Source organism: Rattus norvegicus, chromosome 19 (assembly GCF_021556685.1).
Source record: "Rattus norvegicus strain SHRSP/BbbUtx chromosome 19, alternate assembly SHRSP_T2T, whole genome shotgun sequence".
Taxonomy (NCBI): domain Eukaryota; kingdom Metazoa; phylum Chordata; class Mammalia; order Rodentia; family Muridae; genus Rattus; species Rattus norvegicus.
In genome coordinates, this window is record NC_141552.1 from 43,085,197 (window position 1) to 43,109,637 (window position 24,441).

The following is a 24,441-nucleotide window of genomic DNA, read 5'->3' on the forward strand; positions in this document are numbered from 1 at the left end:
CTGTTTTCTGCTTCTACTATAATGAACCACAGAAAAACAGAAAACTAAGGAACCTGTAGAGTCCAGGATTTCAGGCATGCTTTAAAGAACTATGAACCTTAACAGACATTCTCTGATGAAAACCACGTCCAGTTGGGTCTGTCATTCAGACTCAGGGCTATGCGGCCGCATTCATTCATCTACGGCTTAGTTATTATTGCTGTTTAATGTTTATTGAGTGTTCACTATGAGCAAGGTGAATATTTCTCGAACTTTTTATTTTTATAATCCCTTCATCTTTGCTCCGTCAAAGCCTAAGTCCACAGCTCATTTCCTTTTTGGCATCTCCACAGATCTTAAAATCTGTTCAGCAGGGAATACTCAAGGTGGGATCAGGAAGTGGAGGAAACTGTCACATTCCATTTCTATAGCTCAGAACGCACAGACGCCACCAAGCAGCACTTTGAAGTGGAGCGGCCTGAGTCACCACCCTCCCGCCAGAGCTTTCTTGCTACCTTCCTGGGGGTCCAAGCCTCAGCGCAAAAACACAGGATGAGGCCCTTTCCAGACCCTGTTTGTGGCAAGATGCCTGTGCCATGGAGCCCTGCCTCTCTGGCAACTGAGGCCTGAAGAAAATTCTGTTTGTATTCTGTTTCCTACCCAGAGAATCTCAAGCAGAGAGAGACTTAATGACGAGAAAAGGAACTAAAAACACTTTTGGCTGTAAATAAATCTGTCATTAAGCTAGGAAGTACTACTCTTGGATACTCTGAGGTAGCTCCCCGTACAGCACCTTTATGGCATATTTATGTTTTATTTGTGTGTGTGCTGTGTATGAATGCCCAAACTTACACATGTGGAGGGCAGAGTAAAGGAGTAGGTCAGATGCCCCCGCCCCCTTATCATCCAGCTTTCTCTTTCCCTCCATTTCTTTAGACAGATGTCTCACTAAACCTGAAGTCAGATATTTCAGTGAGGGTGGCTGGTCAGAAAGCTCCGACCTATTTCTTACCCCCTTCAACAGACCCCAAAACTGGGTTACAGACTGCATTATGTCTGACTTTCATAGGTCAATGAAGAATCAAACTCAGGTCCCCCTGTTTGCACAAGAAGTGTTCTTCCTACAGATCCATCTCCCTCCCACCATCTTCCTTTTTAGTTTCAAGGCTAATTAATAAGTTCACAGTGAATGTGACCACAAGTTAAAAGGATTAGTGGTGCAAGCCCGGTGCGCACATTATCTTAGTCCCTCCCGCCACCCCACTTACCATCTTCCCCAGTAGATTGGTTTTGTTCAGTGAGCAACTAATGAGACAGCATCGGCACACAGTCCTCTCCAAGAGTCCCTGATAGACACGAGCAGCCACGCTTGGGGTTGTGCATTCTGCTTTGCCTTTAGACAAATGAACTGCGACAGGTGTCCGTCACCATAGCCTCAGCTGTTTAGTCTCATTATCTGGCTCCCTTTGCACATGAGAAGCTGAGAGTCAGAGGACGGTGTGGCACTCACAGCCCCCGGGCAACTCCGGGAAGACATAGCTGCTTCTTGTTGAAAACAAGCCAAACTTCTTTTTGTCATAGATTCTCTATCTTACAAAAAACAAGGGGGGGGGGGTAGTATAAGAAATACTCTCTCCCTGTGGAGACTAAAGTTCCTGATTAAGTCACAACGTGCCTGTGTCTCCAGATCTGCCAGTTACTGTACTGAAGTTGTCACTTTCAGAGAGGACAGTGGAGGCTCTGTCACTGTAGAACTGTCCCATTTCCTGCTCCTTCATCACGACTGCGCCCTTTGGAGCGCTCCGTTGTTGTGTTGTTTTGTTGCAATAATTGCTACGTGACCCTTTGTCTCTGAAGCCCCTGCTCTCAATTTTTTAACATTTTTAATTTATTTTATAGCCCAGTGGTTTGGTTTATAAGTAGTTAATGTACTTTGTTAGCTCAGAAACAATGCTCAATGGAATGTTTTTGCCTCCAGGGAACATTTGTAGACAATGTGTAGAAAGATTTTTAGATTTCACAACTGGGATGAGGGGCTAAGGGCAGGGTAACACCACTGTTATCCAATGGCCAAGGAGATTGCCAAGAGTCCCATAATTCACAGAATGGTAACCCCTCATCCCTAACAACAAAGACTACATGGTCTCAAAGTGTCAAGAACACTGGTTTTTGTTTTAATTTTGTTTGGCTGTTTGGGTTATGTTGTTGTTGTTGATACATTTTTGAGGAGTTCAGACATTTCACTAGGTTTCATTCTTCTTCCAATCCTAGCCTCTTTTTCACTTAAACACTCAGGGAATATTGTGGCCTCCTAGGCCTAGACAAGGTATCAGGAACACAGTGATCCTTGACCCTTGTGGAGTTCAGTTAGAACCACAGGGAGAGTGTGATCTCTGCATTAGGTATGCAGAACATGAGGACCGGGCAGAGGAGACAGACCTTCACGCATACGCAGGGCAACTGTGTCTTTGTTCCTGGACTGGAACAAGTGAAGCCCTTAGAACGAAAATATAATCATTCAGTGACTGGTGAGACGTCTCAGTGAGGAAAGGCATTTGCCAAAGCACCTGGACATCTTAGTTCAATCCCAGGAACAGAGAGAAAGAAGAAAACTGACTTACATAGATTGTCCTCTGACCTCCGCACAATATGCTATGGCACACACACACACACACACACACACACACACACACACACACACTAAATAGATGTATGTAACTTTTTAAAGCAAGTCTTCCATGTAAGAAACACACTATTTCTAATACTAACATATTACATATGCCACGCGGCACAGATGAGTTGATGGTAGCATTGATTCATATTTCCAAAGTCTGCCAATGAGTTACGCATGAGGTAATCCTTACCAATAAGGTAACAAAGGTCCCTAAGATAGTGAGAACATTCTTTAGAAGAAAGATAGCCAGAAGAGTTAAGAAACACACTCCCGAGGTCATTAGCTTCGATAGAGTAAACAAGCTTGTCAGGATGTTTCCTTCAGTGGTTTCAAGAATATCCAAACTAAATTGCTCACAGGCTGGTTGCCAGCCCACAGAGTATTCCTTTCGTTGTCAGGAAGAGACCCTGGGAGGAATTAATGAGTATCTGCCTCTTTATTATGCAGATGTGCCGTGGATCGACATCCCACTGATATAAACATCAATTTAACAATACTTTGCTCAGATTCCAATGGGAAGAACAGATCGTCGGCCAGAATTCTACAGATAATAAAAGGAAGAGATTACGGTGAGTGAGACAGATGTGGCTGCTTTTGCTTTAGGTAAAGATTGGTTTTAGCATATTAACTAGAGAAAAAAGAGTTTGCATAATGTGCATGGGGAAAGCACACAAGCATTGGCCTGGCAGAGGCCAGTGAGTAAATCGCTCCATTTTTAAAGGTTCAAGGACTCCTCTGTGCCCCCAGGGTCCCTCCGCCTAATTATCTTCCCCAAAGATTGAATGCTTCTCTGTAGGTTCAAATAGTTTAATGCTCTCAAAAGTCAGTGGCCTTATTTTGCTCTTCTAAGACCCAAGGTGAGGAATCTCCCTTTATTCACTGTGATATAGAACTTGTCTCAACATTTTCTACAGAAAAATAACCTTAAAGGTAAGAAGTTTCTGAACACTCAACATGCAAGTCTCGGCAATTAGGAAAATAATGTTTCTAATAAAAACAATTTTAAAATGGATTTCTCTTAGAGAAAACAACGTAATTGACTTGTAAAAACAAGTCATGGGAATAAAATGTTTAAACATTATGTTTAATAACACGATTACTGGAGTATTTACAGAGAACTTAAAAACAAAAAGTTGGATAATGAAATCCAAAACACTCGGTATTTTTCAAAGCTGTAGTAATACTCCCTGTTGAAGGCCACAGTGTATTAAGCATTATTATGAGTTAGAGAGCACAATAGATTGAGATTATTAAATCGATTGCTCCTTCTATTGACCCATTCAACAGGGCTATTTATCCTAGCACTGGGAATGAGGCCACTGGGCTAGTTCATCTGCTATTTGGTTATGTTACTTTGCTTTTTCCCAGTTCTCTCTCTCTCTCTCTCTCTCTCTCTCTCTCTCTCTCTCTCTTTCTCTCTCTCTGTCTCCTGGGTGTGTGTGTGTGTGTGTGTGTGTGTGTCTATGTGTCTGTGTGTGTGTCTGTGTGTGTCTGTGTCTGTGTGTGTGTATGCCTGTGTGTGTGTGTCTGTGTGAGTATGTGTATGTGTCTGTGTGTGTGCATGTGTCTGTGCGTGTGTGTGCGTGTGTGTGCGTGTGTGTGTGTGTGTACACCTTATAAAAGCCAAACCAAAGAATAACGTGGTTTGGACAAAAAAAAAAATTGAAGCCACTAACTAACTCAATGGATTTTCATTATATCTAAAGAATTAATTAAATTCTACTAATCAAATGAACGTCCAGAGAAAACCATTTAGGTATTAACAAACTTACATTTACGCATTTTGAAACACATCCAAAGTTGACGCAGCTCCCACCGTGAAGACATTCAGAGAACCACTCTAGGTGACAGCCCTAGTATGAGCCACATTGTACAGAGGGGAGTCTGAGGTAAAGACAGGTTAGTTAGCACACAGATCCGAATAGTAAAAGTTTAAATTGGAGCAGCCGGATTCTAGTATTCCTGACCTTAGTCATTCCATTACATTGTCTGTCCTAGTGCTGGGTATTTAAAACTTGTCTTCTTCAAGCTGTATCATAATCACAGGGAAGAACAGGGACTTCAAAATGATTGTGCTGTACAAAGGTTCTTACGTAAGGTACCGCCTGTTGGTTGGGACTTACTTGACATTAAATGCAAGAGAAGTAACTATCAGGTGAATTTGCCACTTGGAGGTGGAAGGAACGCCTGGAGCAGACACTGTTCTCCTTGTAGGTCTGTAGTTATGGGCAAACCCATTAACATGGCTCAAGCGAGGGTATTCTCTGAAGAGACAGTGTTTTTGAGAATATAGTAAATGTGGGTTTAAAGACCTTTTATGTGCTATGCTTTACTTCAAGTAAAGTGTGAACCTTTAAAACTTTTTAAACATTTCATGATTTGACAGATCTGGTTTGATTGCTAAAAGTAAGCAGAACCGTTTCTTAACAGACATTTAGTGTTCAAAACTCAAGTTTTAAAGTATTTTGCTTCTACAGTAAATAACAATGATTTCAAAATATTTGGATTGGAATTGTATTGGAATCTCAGTACATCCTGACAGTTGAAATGGCAAGGCCTAGTGAGCGCTTTCGCTTCGTTAAAGCTTACACTTGAATGCCATTAAGACAGTTTCGTTATTTTCATCAGTGGATCCCTGTCTCGCCTTACGGAACACAATATGCAATTATTATTACAATACCCATTACTTGGTCTGTATCACATTTACTTCTGGAAATGCTTCATTTGCTCTAATCGTATTTTTCTTTTCCAGAAAGCGAGCAATCTCTTCTAGAATTCAAGCCATTCAGTAACGGCCCTTTGGTTGGTGGATTCGTTTACAGAGGCTGCCAGTCTGAAAGATTGTACGGAAGCTACGTGTTCGGAGATCGCAATGGGTGTGTTTCCTAATACCGCAGGTCTATAACTAAATGACATGTCCATTGTCACAAGTCTATAGACCAAACGGCATGTCTATTGTTAGGCACACTACCAGAAATGATCCAAGTGTCCATTCCCAGAGCCAGACCCAGACCTTGGACACACAAATATTGTTAATTCATGGTGTCTCGTCACATCTGGAAGGTTAATTGAGGAGATGCTTCCAAAGAGACTCTTTTCAACAGGGATGGTGTTTAAAGGCAATGACGTCCTCTGACTTTTCCCATTATCCTCACCCTAACTCCCAAACTTGTTTTAAAGAAAGTGTAAAAGCTGTTTTTTTTTTAATTGCTCTGGAAGTCTATGAATTTTGGTAATGTCAAACCCTCAGAATCTTGAGCTCAGAGTGCGATATGTCTGGATAAGTAGGTACTACCGGATAAAAATTTAGTCTAAATTTTCAAGGTCTTTCGGTGGGGAATGTAAGGAGCTGATGAAACCCATGCTGAGAGGTCCCTTCCTGAGCTATTGACGCTCAGGCAAGAGGAGCCCTGATATGCTTGGCTTCTGCAAAAGGCAGGGACTCAGGCCTGCATGTACCCAGCCCTTCCCATGCAGCACAAGCTGCAGTTGAGACCTGCCTGGGAAGCATCCTCTCAGAGTAGGTGTTGAGGGGCTTGCTCTTTCTTGAAATTTTTTCAGTGGCCCCTCTGAACCAACTCTTACCCTCGAGTCCCTAATCCTCATCTGGTCCTTTCGTAGTGGTCCTGTACATGGCAGAGCACATCCCCTCTCCCTTGGGAAGTGATGTCTTTAGTGTGACAATTCCTCATTTCAACGTCTACTCTAAAACACCTTAGAGCACCCTGTAAGGCGACGTGTATTCTCATTGTGGGTTTTGTGGTGTGTTTTGTCATAGGAATTTCTTAACCCTCCAGCAAAGCCCAGTGACTAAGCAATGGCAAGAAAAGCCACTCTGTCTGGGTGCCAGCGGCTCCTGTCAAGGCTACTTTTCGGGTCACATCTTGGGATTTGGAGAAGATGAATTAGGTATCGTGTCTACTGCCCATTGAGTTCTAGGTTCACCCCTTGCTTGGAACACTTTGTTCTGCCTATAGACTCATGGTTCCCTCTTCCATTTGTTAAGAATGTATCCATGGCAAGAGCAACCTCCCAGAGTCCCAACATGGTGAACTTAAACCTTCTTTCCCAGTAACCTTTCTGCAAAGGGTCTTTATACCGTGCTTATATTTTGGAGTTTACATAAAAGTAAAAAACAAAGCAGTAAACAAACAAACAAATAAATAAATAAATAAAAAGAAGCAGAAATGAGGGGAAAATTAAGTTCCAAAGGGAGAGTCTTTTGATAACTACCGATATTTTCAGTATGTTCTATGATGATCCTTTTGTCCTCTATGCAAGTGTTCCTGTCCTAAGGTGATCCTTTTATTCTGTCACTTGCCCACCTCCCTTTAATACATTTTCAAGAATCAGCAGCTTACTTACCCTCTCCACTATTTACTTTCCTTGATGATTTGAGAATAATAAGTGTGCAAAATAATCTGAGTGGTAGAGATCTTTGCCAATAGAGCAGAAATTACTGCATTAACTATCCATGTGACAGTATTTGGGCCACGTTTATCAATGTATGTTTGTCAAAGCTTCATCACCAGGCCATGGTGCCATTGGGAGGTGGTGACACTTTAGCATGTGAGCCTCAGTTGAGGGAAGTCGGTGCTCTTTAAAAATAGATTTATTTTGTATGTGTGATGTTTTGTCTGTATGGATTGTGCACACCAAGTGTGTGCTTGGTGCCCAAGGAACCCAGATCCTCTGCAAGAGTAACAAATGCCCTCACCCTCAGAGCCATCTCTCCAACCGCAAACTCAGTGTTCGTAAAGGGAGTAATGGAAGCTCGTTTTTCTCTGTATCTCTGCTTGCTGGCTGCTGTGAAGGCAACAGGGCTTCTTTGCTATACTTTCCTGCCACGATGACCACTCCAAGTAAAAGAGCCAGGCTAACACCTATTGCAATCCCAAAACCATGAGCTAAAAGAAAACTTCCTTCCTTTAGAAAACATGCACAGAGCCTAATGAACAAAAGGAGTTGAAATTGGGATGTGATTAATTATAAAGTGAAATTGTGTACTGTCCATTGATTTAAATGACAGAGTTCAGTATAGCTTTTGTGGCATTTTTCTTAACCACACCCTAACAAACCATGAGGACTAGGATCCTGCAGCCTCAGAAATACATTTTAAGGCATAAAAAGGAAAGAATATGTTTCTTTCCTAAGTTAGAATATTCTCTCTGTAATGAAAGCCCAAGTCGATTCTGTTTATACATTAAAATGGGGAAATCAAAAGAAATAGTCACATGCCGTTCATTGAGATTAATAAAGGACTCGGGCAACTCTCAGAAACATGCACAGGACCTATATGAGACACTGGGATATAATACTTAGGAAAGAGATTTGTCTGTTCTTGCTCCAGATGGAAAATATTTTATACTGAATTTTTTCTTTGATGTTCTTGTACCCTACTCAAGGGAATCAAAAAGATACACTTTTCTAGTTCATAAGCTCTGTACTGTAACTTTAACGTCATTGGCAGGCTTTGATTTTGAGAACTAGGGCTAGGGATGGGCATTGATCGGTGGCACAGTGCTTGGCTAGAATACAAGGCTCTAGGTTTGCTTTCTGGGCATCACCAGGAAGGGGAAGAAGGGAAAGGAAGAAGATAGAAGAGGAAGGGTAAGGGAATGGAGAGGAGGAAGAAGGAGGAATGGGCAAAGGGAGAGGTTTATCTAGGCAGCTTCATGAGAAAGCAAGAAGATCCCAGTTGAGGTAACATATCATTTCACTCTTGTAAAGAATCACTAAGGTTCGAATAAACACAGACCAGAAGCAGAGATGAGGATCCCAGGGAGGAAGCTGTGTCTTGGGTCCAGAGAGATGGTATTACAAGCTGCTGCCACAGTCCATAAGCATCAGGTCTTCCTGAGGTTGGGTGGAGAGCCACGATAGCTGCTTTGCTATGATGTCATGCTATGAATTCACTCTGCATTATTTCTCTTTCAACAGGAGAGGTTTACATTCTATCAAGCAGTAAGAGTATGACCCAGACTCACAATGGAAAACTCTACAAGATCATAGACCCAAAAAGGTAAGATTTCTTTTTCCTCTTGAACCTGTTCAATGTCCATTCTTCAGTTGCTTTCGTTCACTCAAAGGTGTTATAGAAGTAGCATGGTTTGCAGTGGGCTGGGGTGAACATAATGCCCTTCCCAGGAAAAGGAAAGACTTGGAAAGCTCATTCATGTCCTTCTTATCCTCTGGCTGGACTTGTGGAGTCAACATTCCCAGTTAAAAGTCAGGAAAGGACCTAGCATGTCAGGCAATGGCCTCAGCTCTTGTATAAGAAAAGCAATAAAATCTTTAATTTCGAGAAAACGGGGAATGTTCTAGCATACAGCGCCTCCTTCGTGTGATTATTTTTGCAAGCTGAGTGAGCTAAGTTATTTTTTTTTCTTTTTTTCGGAGCTGGGGACCGAATTCAGGACCTTGTGCTTGCTAGGCAAGCGCTCTACCACTGAGCTAAATCCCCAACCCGAGCTAAGTTATTTTAACAGTGACTATCTGAGCCACATCACATGCTGTTCTTCTAACACGCATGACGACTATGGCTCTAACCAAGCAAATGGAAAGTAGAGGGTTATTTTGTTATTTGGTTCAGCAAAAGGAAGATTTGAATGTTTTTGTTCTTTATAGCATGTATTTTGATGGCTTAGTAAATAAAATGTTGTCTTGAAAGAAGGAGGGAAAGCGTTCAGATCTCCCAGAGCACACATAAATGTGGAGTGGGTGTGGTGACTGCACAACTCAACATCTGGGAGGCAGATAGGGGATACCCAGGCGGGATGCCTGGCCAGATAGTCAAACGGGTGAGCTCCCAGGTCAGCAAATGACCCTGTCTCACTAAATGAAATGGGAAAGGATCAAGGAAGATACTCAGGGTTAACATCTGACCTCCCTACACATGCGCACACATGTGTGCACACACACACACCACATACATGCGAGCATGCATATACAAATACATGCTTACTGCATGTGCATGTGTGTGTGTTTTCTGCTGCTGTTTCCGCTCCATCTCCCCATCTCACTGTTAGCATATACAGTTCTGCTGTCATCCTAAATCATTTTTCTGATATGAGAACTGAACTATCGGAAGCTGCTAAAATTACACGCTGCCACATGGATGCTGTTCATATCGAACCTAATCATTTTTATAGGTACAACCAGTAAGTGCTGAGCTAACCAGGACTCATTATCCACCAACACCATGTCAAACTTTGTTAAAGTTTCTCTCAAGAACCAATTCTAGTGATAGGAAAGGTTAACCAAAGGCATTGACATTGTTCAATTCTTTTTAAAAAATTATTTATTTATTTTTATTTTATGTGCACTGGCATTTTGCCTGCATGTATCTCCGTAAGAGCATCAGATCTTGGAGTTACAGACAATTGTAAGCTTCTATGTGGTTGCTGGGAACTGAACCCGAATCCTCTGGAAGAGCGGTCAGTGCTCTAACCACTGAGCCATCTCTCCAGCCCAGTGCTGTTCAACTCTTAAATTACTATTCGTAAATTGTCAGTTGTGTGTTTTCCTAAAAAACAAGCTGTGGATTCATAACTGGACAGACTGCCTTTTCTATAAATTTTTTTTTTCCTGAGAAAAATACAGGTTAGCATTGGCCACTGTGCTACACAGAGGAGACTCGGTGAGAAGTGGTCTCTGTCCCTTGCTCACGGAGAACATACCCTCACTTCACATCGCAGTAAGAGACACACTTGGTATGCATGTAGTTGTAGTGACGGCTTTCCTCTGTAGCATGAAATCAGTGTCCTCCAAGAAAAACAAAGATGCAAGACTATCACACAGACACTCAGGGGGTGCCGAAACCAGTACCCAGACACAAGCTAAACCAATGTGAGCTCAGAACAGATCTTTTAATGACCTGCAGAGAGGACCCAGGGGTTCATCCGGACCTCAGGCAATTAGTTTCAAAATGGTCACTGTTGTGTCATTATGTTGTCAAGGCTGGTGCGCTTTTGAGGCTTCCCCACAATAGGGAAACAATCCCCTCCCCTTCAAATCTCTCTTGATCTGGATTGTTTAGTCTGTTGGTGAGTAGAGGTGAGTTTCACACCTTCGATCTATTATTAGAATCTAATTATCAGGGTTGCCATGGGTGACCTTGGCTTTGTGATCTTAGGGCCCCCTCTAGTAGGGTGGTCTCAGAGTGACATACCTGAAGGCCTGGCTTCTGGTGATTCATGTCATGTGTGGGGCCGGGGTTAGGCTCGGTGTTTGCTTTGCCAAGGTGGGGGGAGTAATAGAATCCCAAAGTCCCATCCTCCTACAGAGGCATCAGCGTGTTCTAAATTAAACTGGGTGTAAGAAAGCTTCTGTTTTTATAAACACTTGTTGGGAGCCTCTGACGGTTCGGATGTGAAGGCCAGAGATTAGTATTGCAATGTTTTTCCCAAGAGGGGCTGGCGTTCTGTATGAGCTGATGCCTCTGCACAGGCAGAATGGTTTGGGGGCACACAAGTTAATCTTTAGCATGGGCATGCTCAAGAGGTCAGGCAGAGTAGAAGTATTTTCTAAAACTGAAGGAAAAAAACATCATCAAATGTGACAATTCATATGCATGCATATATGGGCATTTCTTGTTATTTCAAAAATCTAACTCAAATTGAATAGTTAATCCATTGCTGTTTGATTAGAGAATCCCCTAGATTTGTTATGATATTTTAAAAATTACTTTCATATGTCAATTGATCTATGACCCTGGAAGAGAATACTACTAATTGCAATGTGATCTATTTCTATGTAAGGTATCATAGAAGTAATGTATTTACCATAGTATTTGTGTTACATTTTTCTACACATGCGCACACTAAATGAACTTAGAGATAAAATGTAGTAACTCTTAATCAAATTTAGCAAAAGCACATGAGGTTAGGTTTAAAGCTGTAAATTGCAAAATCATTTGCATAAGTCTTAAATTATTCACAGTGGAACAGCTCCCTCAGAAGAAGGCCTTTTAGAAGTAAAGGTCATTAAATCTTAATTAATCAACTTTTAAGCGAATTTATAAAATAACAGGGTTTATTGTACATTTCCTACGCACATATTTGCTGCTCTCTCACTGTCATTACCCTTCTTTCTTCCCCTTCCCCTCTCCCACTGCTCATCATCCACAAGGAAAATTTAAACATGAGATATGGTCAGGTTTCCCAAGTAATTTAGGGAAAAGCTGTCCCCTGGGGAGACAGATCAGGAAAGAATCTGTCTTATGCCAAAACACTAAACGAACTTCAAGGACATCATCAGAGTTGGGAAAGTTGCCTCTCACATTGGACTCGAGAATGATGTCAGTCAGTGTTGGGTTCCCAGACTCTCCAGTACTCAATTCAGTGCACCCAGGGATCTACCCTTGGAGGTTCCAGGGGACAGATATAGATGTACTGGGCACAGGATTTGGGAAGTGACTCTCATTTTACCCAATGATGTTGAGGTGCTGTGCCCCTCGATCCATCAGAAACTTCGAGTGGATTATTGTCTCTTGCCTCTTAACTGCATGGGACTCTGAAGTGAGTTGAATAATATAATTAAAGTGTATTCTAATCTCTAGACTTGTTGGGCTGCATTCTTTGCATTTCCATAATTATTTTCAGGTGCTGTCTCAACCTTTCAGTTTCTCTCCCTTCCAAAATTAGGCTGCAGGTGTCCTTGTAGCGTGACAAAGCTCCTACCACCTACTTTCAGACAGTCAAGTCATTTCTTACGTGTTCACTCTTTGCTAACCCTTTCCAGAATTAATCAAATGTTTAAGGGGTGTGTGTGAACTGGGTCGGCAGGCAAAAGCACTTAAAACATAGTCTTGATACCTGAGTTCAAGTCTCACCTTACAAAGGTCCAAAGAGCTGTTCATCTCCAAATAGGGACTGTGGCAGGAATGAACGAACGAACAAATTTAAAAGGATCAGGATTGAATGCTCCCTGGCAGTGGTGGAAATTTAAAAGTTCTAACACAGTTATGTGACTTCCAAACTTGATCTCTACAGAGCACAAGACGGTGTCAATTTTGTTTCAGATGAACTTAAACCAAAATGCCTTTGTTCCGACTGTGAGGTGTTCCCAGGGTTAATTCTCCAGAATGTGAAAAGCAAAGCTACTCCTCAGTCCTTGCTTCGCCTTCTCTAAGCCCAATCTTCCTGTATTTCAACACTTCCCTTACCCCTTTTCCAACCAAGACACTGGCCCTTTCCTTTAAGAGGTCTATAAATTAACAATGCAAATTCCAAGCTTGAAAGCTCGCTCTTCAGAAACGCCCTGTCCCCAAGCTCCTCTGTGACCAGTATCCAAATCTACCGTGTCTGCTGCCTCCCCACTCCCTAGAGGAGCCACTTGGCTTGATTTGTTTTCTTCTTAAATCACTTCACCCTACTCTTCATTGTGCAGGATGCTAAAATATTGGTTTTAGGGGGAAAAAATCACTTCAAAAGGGCAAACCGGTCCTTTGTGTATGGAGCCCACAGGCGGCTCTGTCACTCTGAAGAAACTTATACATAATAGAGTAACTCTCATCCAATAAGTCAGCCGGAGCCCCAGTTCATCACTCAAAGTTTCATGCACGTGGCCCCCTAGGTTGATAACTTCCCACAGTGCCTGTTGACCCAGCTGCCAAGTCCCCTTGCAGCAGGTGGTGTTTTCACGGCCACCCTGACAGTAATGCAAACTGTTTAGCGGCTCCATTGACCTTGGAGCTATTAACAGGGGTACAGGCTCCACAAGGGACTAGCTCTCCAACAGGACAGAATTTCTGAACACTAGGGGTCATGAACAAGTATATGCCCTATAAAAATCCATCCAGCACGGTCAATTTGAACTCCGAGAGACAGGGAAGCATTTTTGCTATTATTTTTATTATGTATATCCAATAACCAAAAATGTGTGTACACATATCTCCTTGCCTGTTTTCATTGCTGAGCAAACTTCATTTCATGTGTAGCTCTAAAATAAGTCCTTTTTAGCTAACGAATCTTTCCTAGCTGCTACAGATCATCTGAAATTCTAGATGTTTTCTTTTTAAAAACAGACAAAGTTAAAAAACTTCTAATGAAGCTGATCATGGGTACATAATTTGTTGTAATGACTTTGATATAACTAGAACTTCCTCATTCCTTAGCAAGATTTGCATTCGTGTGTATTTATGTATCTACAGGCATACTTAGTCCTGTGTAACACCCACAGCAGTGCTGGAACCTTTACCTACTTTAAAACGAAGTCTCACAAAATATATGAGAAACTGTCACCGATTTCTCTTAAATAGCTTTTTGTGTTATATTTTTGAAAATAATCATGCCTTTACTCAAAATGATGTCAAATTTGTATTTATAAAATGCTAACCTAATTCTGTTTCTTCCCTTCTTAAACCTTCTACTGACTTTGTATCCCATCTCGATGAATCTAAATGGTTTCTCCTAGACCTTTTAAGATAGAACTAATTGACCAACACGAACAGTGGATGTTTACAGTGCACAGCCCATCCCCCCAAACCTTACCCTCGGGGATTTGTTCTAAGAACTCCACTGTGTATCTTCAACTGTAGATACAACCCTGTGTGTGGTTTACCCCAATGCACACCCATGATAAAACTTAGCTTATAAATTAGCACAGAGAGAGTCACGGCAGCGATTAATGGTAAAGTTATAGCGATATACTATGATGAGATGTTTTAAAGCATTTCTGGTTTATTTCTGGAATTTTCCACTAACATTTTTAGATCACTAAAAACAAAAGGCAGAGAGAACTGTAGGGATAACACTTTTTTTTTATAATTATGTGAATGCTCAGTGATTAAGTCAAGTTAGTTAACATTAGTCTACATACCAAATATTTTAAATATTTATATGTATTCCCTATTTCCTATAGATGTGACATATAACTGTAACATTCAAAGAAATTGTCTGTTTTATTCAATTATAGCCTTCCTAATTTATCAATTTAGAATGCTAGACCATTCGCCCCTATGATAACTCTATAGGCTAGCCTGAAATTTTGATTGAATTGCCACCTACAAATGCCATTTATTTACAAATATATAAAATGGAGAACATAAATGAAAAAATTTGTTCTTCAAAATTAGGTTTATTTATTAGGAATCCAAGATTCTTAATGGCATTTTTAAAAGTCATGTGTCTTCACTTCACCCACCAGTTCCCTCTGGCTCAGTGCTCAAATCTGATAGTGTTAAGCCTCCAGAAGGTCTTACATTTTTCTTGTATTTTTATTTTTATTGCATTTTTACTTTTTATTATATCACTAGACATCATCTTAATGATCAATTGAAAATTAAATCTGGGTTCCTCACCTTCCTCCTGAGTTTCGGAGTTTTACGTCTACCACATTTTGATTTTGTGTTTCTAGTCTCCCTGGGGCAGCTAGCTTCTAGCTATAGTTGTGCTGTTTCAAGGATTTCCAGAACTATCTCCCAACGACCAGTCCTGTGATAAATCTGTGGCTGGCTCTTGGGCCTCCTACACATTTATTACAACACTACAAGATGCCAAAGATGGGGAAGTCTGGTTGGGCTGAAGCACTAATCAATACAAAATGTCTTGGGGATAGATTTTTTTTCAAGAATATGAAACTTTGAATTAACTTTTTTTTTCACATCCAGCACGTTAACAGTCAGCTTTGACTGCTTTGCCTCCATTAAGAAATCTCATCATTTTTACCTGCTGACTTTCCCATGGAAATAGAGAGCGATCTAAGTCAATCCATTTTGGTGTGAGAGATTCACACACCATCTTAGACATTTTCGGATTGGGTGGATGACTGAACCGTCATCACATTACTAGGTGTCAGGGCCTCATCAGTGAGCATGTCAGGTAATCAGGTTAGATCCCAGAAACCCTCAAGATGAACACAGACAGAGAAGACTGCCCAGATCTGTTTTGTTCAACATGTTTCAGAACAGAAGTTTCTAGGTACTTTTTAGAAATAACATAGAACATTGACACTATCTATCCTAAATTATAACTTTAGGAAACACAGTACAAATAAAAACATGTGATGGTACAGTGTAGACTATGAACTGTAGAAAATTACAGTATTTCCTGAATTGAACTCTGCTCTTCCCTTGGAGCACACACGTCTCGGTTACTCAGGAACTACCAGCAGGAACGTGGAGTAGCTTCAGTGCCCCAAAAAAGCATTTAGTGTCTTGTTAGGCTTCAAAGAGGAGAGCACTTTTGAAAAGGTCCCTTCCTTTCCACACAACACCACATCTCAGTAAGATGCCTGTTTCATGGACGCACAGGAAGAGAGTCTGGAATATTCTCATGTTCCCGATGAGTAGGAGTCTTCCCAGCCCAACTGGATTGGTTAGTGGTTAAATTCAGCTTACAATTTTGTTACAAAGTGCCCATAAATCGTCACACAGCATTGCTGTCAATCCCTGGCATTCTTCAATTCCATCCTCATGAGTACCATGTACAAGAAAAATGTTACACAGATTAACCAGATTAAAGACAATTATAAGAAAGACCTTGGGGAAAATAGGAATTTTGTAAGGTAACAAAGTACTGAGTGCCCAGGGATCATTTCTCTGCCTTGACTTACACAAATGGGCAAAGTCAAATCTACCATTATAAGATGCTTTTCCTCCCAGCCCTCCAGAAATAGAGTAGAGACTGCCTTCAAAAACAGTGAGTGGCAAAAGTCGACTACAGGTATCAACAGTCGGGGAATCCGTGAAGTCATAGCATCAGCTACTGTGGCATAAAAAGACAGTTGCCTTGACCGCTGAAGACAGACTCCACCCAGTTACAAGATGGCAATGCTTTCTGTACTCAGAAGGTCCAGAGCATACTAATCAGTCAGTGGCCACATTTGCTGCTCCTGCTTAGGAAATGGCCTCCAATGGAGAACTCTTTGAATCATTAGATCTGACTATATCCATCATCCTTCTGGTTGCCCTCCCTCTAAGACTAGATAGACTTTGAGTAACAAAGTTTAAACAATTGGTTTCTCTTAACTTCGGAGAATGGGAAAACAATGGAGAAGGGATAGGTTTATGAATATGACCATAGTAAGGAGACACTTTTTCATGACTGAGGGTAACAGAGTAGACCGTTCTTACATCAACCTTCCCTTCAGGAAGAAGCCATAGAATGATCCCAGCTGCTAAACCTCCAACAAGTCAGACGTTCATGAATAAGTAGTATTTAAGATCTGTAACTCATTTTATAATAAAATAAATTTGCAATGTATATTCTTCAGAAAAAATGAAAAATTAGCTTTTTTTCTGATGAAATAAAAAATAGATAACTGTCGACACTACTCATTCAGAAGAACAGGAAACACTACAGTGTTTCAACACAAGCTGACAGGAGATGTCTCATCTATTAATTTATTGGTTCATTCACTAAATTAAATGCATGAAATTAAAACCACCAAGAATCCCACTACCCCAAGAGAATCTCTGCTGGCCTTTTCTATTCACAGGAAGTCAATAAAGACAATGTGTGTTATAAATAACCCACACTTCCCACTGTCCCTCTTCATTGCAAAGTGTCCAAACCTTTATACCACTACACGAAGCCAGCCAGAGTGGGTTTCTAAGAAAATGTCTTAACTTTCTGGAAACAATACTTTATGTATTAAAAAATATTAGGCAATTTCTGTGATAGTCCCTCGGTATTCCATTATTTGTCATGTGAGGAGATGAGGAAATATGTTTCTCTGATTCAAATTAAGCTTAAAGGCTGTGGGGATAGCTGTCAACACACACACTCAGTATATTCTTTATTGCAAACTCAAACACCCTTTTGGCTATGTTTTCTATTTTGAAAGTTACTTCTGATTCCATTCAATAGAGCTCAGAGTCCAGAGGCTTTAAAAAAAATGATTGTATAAAAGAACAAAGCTATTCGAATGACTCTAATTAGATTATACAATAAACACAATTTTCTAGCACAATGAAAATATGTGTAAAAATTAGTGAAACTACAATGAATCTGTACTCTCGATTTTTGCTTAGCTGTCACTAGTTGTAGGTAGGTAGCATTTGTGTGTTAAGATGGTCTGTTTCAATGCAATGGACCTGTAGCAATGAAGTTTAGTGTACTGCCTTGCCCCTCTCCCCTCTTGAGTCCATGTAAAAGATCCTGTTTATCTTACCCAAAAGGAGGCTGTCTTCATAGCAAAGATCGTGCCAAGGGGAAAAAATGGCTCTCCATAGCAAACATCAAGTACAGAAGAATGCTTGGCTTCACCAAACATCTCTGTTAAACGTATTTTATTAAACACATTCCTAGAAAAAATGAATTTAAGTACAATGACTTTACCTCTTCTCTGGATGAGGAAACAATTCTATGACCTTAGGACCTGTTGGCCTTGACATTTCAGCCTTTGGTGTACTTTCTAATATTTCAGCTAACATAAAACACTTCTCTCACAAATAAATTTAACTATATCATAAGTAGGATTGTTAGGCAATAAAAATGCAGCATTTTTTGATTTCACGTTTATGACATAAAAGTATATCAATTTGGTGAGATGAAGTGGTACATACTTTTAATCCCAGAACTAGGGAAAAGGAGACAAGTATGTCTCTGTGGCTTTGAGGACAGTTTAATGCTCGTAGTGTGTGTGTGTGTGTGTGTGTGTGTGTGTGTGTGTGTGTGTGTGTGTTGTGCTCAGTAAGACTCCCTTGGAGAATATGTCTGAGGGGAAATGGACTCAGGCCATGGAATGCCTTAGGGAGAATCTCTCACAAAGATCGACTATATCCAACTGTAAATGAGCAGTTGAATAGCTCTAAGGTTTAAGTCTTCAGAATTGCAACATTACTTGCAAAAAACAGTGTTTTTAAATTAAGGTAAGACTTTTAACGATGAAGAGATATACAGAAGTTCCTATACATCTTTAATGTTTGAGATTTTTAACACATGATTCTGGATAGTGTAGAAAAGGTCGAACTTAAGTCTCACCAGCAAATGGCACGCACCTTTCATCCAGCACTCAGGAAGCAGAGGCAGGTAGATGTTGAGTTTGAGGCCAATCTGATCTACAGAATGAGTGCCAGGACAACCAAGCCTACATACAGAAACTGTGTTCTGAAAAAAATGCAAGAGAAGGAGGAGGAAGAGAAGAAAGAGGAGGGAGAGGAGGAGGAAGGAAAGAAAGAGGAGGGAGAGGAGGAGGGAGAGAAGAGAAGGAGGGAGAGGAGGAGGAAGAGAAGGAGGTAGAGGAGGAGGAAGAGAAGAGGAGGAGGAAGAGGAGGAAAAGGAGGAGGAAGAAGAAGAAAAGGAGGAAGAGGAGGAGGAAGGAAAGAAAGCGGAGGGAGAGGAGGAGGGAGAGAAGAAGGAGGGAGAGGAGGAGGAAGAGAAGAGGAGGAGGAAGAGGAGGGAGAGGAGGAGGAGGAAGAAGAAAAGGAGGGAGAGGAGGATGAGGAAGAAGAAAAGGAGGAGGAAGAGGAGGAGGAGGGAGAGGAGGAAGAAGAGAAGAAAGAGAAGGAGGAGGGATTGAGGAGGAGGAAGAGGGAGAGGAAGAGAAGAAAGAGGAGGAAGAGGAGGAGGAAGAGAAGAAAGAGGAGGGAGAGGAGGAGGAAGAGATTGAGGAGGAGGAAGAGGGAGAGGAAGTGGAGGAAGAAGAGGAAGAAGGAGAGGAGAAGAGGAGGCAGAGAAGAGGAGGACTTTCAAAAGCTTAATTCTTTGATTATTTAGTAAAGACCTATAATTTAGGTTTGTATGGCTAAGCCTTGACTTTGGGAGCACATAAAACATTTGTTTACACGCTTTGCAAATTGTCCTTCTCACAATATGGCAACACCGAGACCAGTGAAGATAGGAAACTGCATACTTTTCCCTAACGTCTAGGTCATGAACATTTGGACCCATGGTGCCAGCTTGATACTGTTTAGATGACACCATTAGAAGAGCAGAAGAATCACAGGAACCTCTGATGGCTTAGTTTCCTCTACAAACGACAGCAGTTGTAAAGCAGTTAATACAAAATGCAGGGACTTTCACATGCAAATGACTTTTCTGTGCTGTTATTAGCGTATTCCTCTTCATAACAGGAGCTAATTAAATTATTATATAGTGATAAAATCTCTCCTATATGTGCAGTTTAAATTTTTATTTGGTAGCATAAATGTTCATTTGCATATGCATATTAGGATGCCTTTCAAGGGGGATGAAGTGGAAAATTATTATATGTAGTGGCACAGCCCTGTAATCCCAGTATGAGAGGCTAAAGTAAGAGGATTTCTAGTTCAAGACCCACCTGGTTTACAAAACAAACATAAGGCCAGCCTGTACCCTTCCCTGAAAGGCAAGAGAGACAGAGAGATGGAGAAACCCTGCCTGGTGTGTGTGTGGGGGGGGGAAATGTGTGTGTATAATAGAAAGTGTCTGTGTGTGTGCGTGTGTGTGTGAGAGAGAGAGATAGGGACTGTATATCTCTGTGTGTGTGTGTGAGAGAGAGTGTGTGTGTGTGAGAGAGAGAGAGTCTGTGTGTGTGTGTGTGTGTGTGTGTGTGTGTGTGTGTGTGTGTGTGTGTGTCTAGGAGACTCTGCCTCCAAATGCACGTTGTGGGTGGTTAGCAGAAAGGGCAGCCATGTAACTCAGCAGCAGAACATGCATCTAATTTGTTCAAGGGCCTGGGTGTGATGCCAATAACCATTACAGAGAGACCGGGAGAAAGAGAAGGGATCAGAGCGGAAGGGATTCCTTCTCGTGCTTGTTAGTCACCACGCGTTCATTGTGACGTCACCAGCCCTGTGATATTACAGTGAGCCCCCAAACAAGAGGAACTCCCAGGGTTCATCCCAAAAAGGTTTTATGGAGCTAGAGCAGAAGGAAGCTTCAAAACGTGTGCCCTTCTGTTTTTAAGATTACAGTGTGAGGAAGAACAGGCCTAATGGCCTGACTTCCATCCTCAGAACCCGTGGAAAGCTGAGAGGAAGGAACTGACTCCACAGGGTTGATTTCTGGCCCGTACTAATGGATCATGACATGTGCACACTCCTCACACACACACACACACACACGTGCGTGCACACACACACACACATGCCATAAAATAACATTTTGAATTATTTAAAATTACAGTTTCTGGACGTCCTAGCTACCAAATACAAAAGGGTCGCATTATTATATCATGATGGTAGTTTTATGAGGAATCTTGATGCTAATAAGGTGTCTTGGGTCACTAAGCGTATTTTTCTGGTCTGAAGTTGTAAGTTGACTGTGTCACTTAAAGATCTCTTTCGGAAGTAACAGACATTCTGTGTACGTTGTGAGGCCGCTGTGTTTATCCCATACGACTTTCTAGCTGATGTGCAATGTCAACTCTTGTTTTGGGATGCAGACCTTTGATGCCTGAGGAATGCAGAGTCACAGTTCAACCTGCCCAGACACTGACCTCAGATATTTCCCGGCTCTGTCGGAACGGCTACTACACCCCCACGGGCAAGTGCTGCTGCAGTCCTGGCTGGGAGGGAGACTTCTGCAGAATTGGTTAGTATCTGTGTTACCACCCAGAAGATTGACAGTGGCCTATGGGCACTTAAGAACTTATCATTTCCTGTTTGCAGAGTCATCTAGCATGCCAGAGGCTAGCACTGTACTGCAATCTCTCTTTCTGATATTATAAATAGAATCTTTCCTGTCTTAATGGTGGCTGTTCACATATCTAAGTTAATCACAGGCATAAACGATCCTTAAATGACTGGATCCTTTAGAAAAAGAGAACAGCACATCACTGCCCTGTATTTGGAGCAGTCACACCAGCCAAAGACTCAGTGTTTGCCGAGCCCCTGGCCAAGTGCTAGCATTTTCCAGACACCCCATAAATGCTCTCTCTGGCTTGACTGCTTGCATTTTGCTGTGGCCCACTAGCAGCAGGGCTTTTCCATGGGTGCTGCTAAATCAAAGGCGAACACAATGATCCAGACACGTATCACGAGACCCTCCTTTTCCGCCCCTCTCCCTTGTGAGCCATCATGAAGGTGTGCAGCTTCTGAGAGGCAGCGGGGGTGGTCCGTTGAGGTCATTCTAGCCCTTCATGTGGGATGCCCTCAACTTTGTGCCATGTAAAATTCTAATTAGTGTGAAGTTTAAGAAAAAATGGGTAAATTTAGAAACTTGAGGAGTTTAAGATTGCACTTAAAGTAGAAATCCCACAATGAGTGTAGTATGGGCTCGTGAGAAGTGGTTTTCATTTCTACTGTCTCACACATTAAAGTACACCCTGCTGACGAAACTTCAAACTCCAAATTAATGTTTAATATTGTTCTCAGCTCATAAATACTGCTTTTTATTTTTAAAATGTATTTGTTTGAAAAATATAATCATGGCTTGTCTAGCTTGCACACTGCCTTATAGATAGTCGATACTTAAAGGTCATATAGACAGAACATATTTTAAGCTTAAATTATTTCTGCTATTTAATATTGTTGCTAACATCTGACTAAGACAAGCGCTACAAACATAGGTGAGCAATACATAGCCATAACTCAGAAGAATCTAGGTATTTATTTAGAATAAAAACATGCACACGATTGACCCATTCCATCTCCCTTTTGGTCAATTGAGCCCCAGATTAATCAATGTACAAATGTAATACTAATCATATACCTATTATCCCCCTGCTTCTCTGATGTGTGGCGATATATATTCCTCTTACCTCCTTGTCTGTCTCATAGAGCATCCACTCTGTTGGGTTCTTTGCCCTTTGCCTAACTTCTATGTCCCCTCAAACAAACGTTGATGAAAAGCATATTTTCTGAATGCCTTCTTAGGACAACATGCTCAAACTGAGGGTGGACAAGTTGTTTTAAGTCCTGAGGTGCTCTAACATGTCTTAATAGATAATAATCACAATCAGAAACATTCTTTGGTTAGCTTGTTTTATCTCAATAAAATCTTCTCAATTAAAATTTTCTCCTGATTAAACATTTTTCAACTAAAAAAAGCCCTTTGTAAAATTAATCTGGATGTTTTCAATGAAGGACTTTACTTATACGCCCAGATGGTTCACACATCTTCCAGAAATTTGAAGGAGAAAATGCTTTTCACTTTTTCCTCATACTTTCATTTCCATGGGTCAGTCCCGGAACTAGGAGTATAAAGTACAGTTATCTGAAAACAAAACAAAATAAAACAAAACAAAACAAAAACAAAACAAACAAACAAACAAAAAAGCGATTCTGGTTCCTTAAAGTACAAAGAAATGTATTCAGAGGTTTCGATTGTGTCTGTGGTGACTCAACCGTCAGACTCATCAATAGGCGACAACTAGAGAATAATCCAAATTCTACATCTGTCTCATTTTAGCAGTAAATCTTCACATTCTTTTCCTAGATGGTAGTGGTGAAAATGGTTCGGTAAAGATCTTCCTGCTGTAAAATGGCCCCAAAGAGCATTGCTCAGAACAGCGTCTGCCAGTTTCTTGCACTCGGCCCAGAATGGGCTTTCAGGCATAATCCGAGAGCAATGTGTTTGGTGTACCCCCTAAAAGCATAGGGAAGTGGGGACCCCAGGGAGACCAGATGCTAGATAGCTTATGCAACTCCAATCCCAAACTGATCTTCTTTCAGTGTCCTGAACCTGCTCTGGTCAGGGACCCCTTACTCAGGGCCAGCCTCTCTCCTGTGTGCTCCTCCCTTACAGGAATACAATTGGCTGTGGGTTAAAAAACCGCCTCATGAAGCAGGAGCTGAAAGGGTGTTAGAGTCAGTTCTGCCAGTCAGAGACAGTTTCTCATGATCTCCGCTTCTCAGCCTGCGGACATCCAGATGTTTAGCTCGGTCCCTGCCCTTAGAATACTTTGTGTCTGGAAACAGTTTTTCCCACGTGCATATTTCTCTGTCCGATCGTTTTGTGACCGTCTCCCACCTTCTTTTCCTACCTTTTCTTATCCATCAAATTCTTGACCACAAGACATGGCGGCGGCGCTCAACGTTCAGATCAAGTAGACCATGTTGTTTTCTTTCTTGCAGCCAAATGTGAGCCACCTTGTCGTCACGGAGGTGTCTGTGTCAGACCAAACAAGTGCCTCTGTAAAAAGGGCTATCTCGGCCCTCAGTGTGAACGAGCGGACAGGAGCATGCGCAGAGTGACCAGGGCAGGTATTCTTGACCAGATCATTGACGTGACGTCTTACTTGCTGGATCTCACAAGTTACATCGTATAGTTTCTGGGACGGTTTGAGTCTATCTTTCCGGTGGGCATTCCGATCTTGTCATGAAAAAAGAGAGACTGTCCTTCCGCTACACACTCCTGCGACTTCATTTCCTTTCGGTAATTTAAAAGCAATCTCCAGAAATGTACAGGTCTCAGCATGTATGTTGGAACGCTTTTTTCACATCTGCACATGCACTCACAGCCCTAGACTCAAGGTTGTATAACAGAAGGGTGTTTTGTTTTGTTTTTAATATCTACTCTCTTGGCGTGTACTTTGCACAGAAGTTCCACTGCAAATTGATCACAGAGTTTCTTATGGCATCAGAAGATATTCTTTTACGTTTCGGGAAATTTCTGTCTGTGATTACTAAAGTCAACCTTCCTAGGGTTTTAAAATGTTATTGTGCAATGTGGTGGGGGTATTTTTATATTAAAGGTCTATAATGAGAGAGCATGCTTCCAAACTCCTTGGTGAATTTCTGAACAAGCATCTAGATGCAAGATTGTATCTTCATTTCTGTCCATATATCTGATTACAGACTGTCGAATGCTTACCTTTTTATTTGACAGGGCAATCTGATTACTAATCTCAAGATGGTTTTCAAAGGTTTTATGATTAAATCAGAGCAACAACCTATTTGAAAGAGTAATCTTCCTGAATGC

At 41.4% G+C, this 24,441-nt stretch overlaps 1 protein-coding gene across 1 annotated transcript in view; it reads left to right on the forward strand.

Moving 5' to 3' along the window:
* The window catches only part of Hhip (Hedgehog-interacting protein), a 95,480-nt gene extending 71,253 nt beyond the window's left edge, over positions 1 to 24,227 (forward strand). The window contains 6 exon segments of the mRNA NM_001191817.1: positions 3,101 to 3,222; positions 5,406 to 5,529; positions 6,432 to 6,562; positions 8,594 to 8,675; positions 20,963 to 21,111; positions 23,595 to 24,227. Of these exon segments, the coding sequence (NP_001178746.1) occupies positions 3,101 to 3,222; positions 5,406 to 5,529; positions 6,432 to 6,562; positions 8,594 to 8,675; positions 20,963 to 21,111; positions 23,595 to 23,788 (802 nt within the window). The 3' untranslated portion in view covers positions 23,789 to 24,227.
* The last annotated feature ends 214 nt before the right edge of the window (positions 24,228 to 24,441 follow it).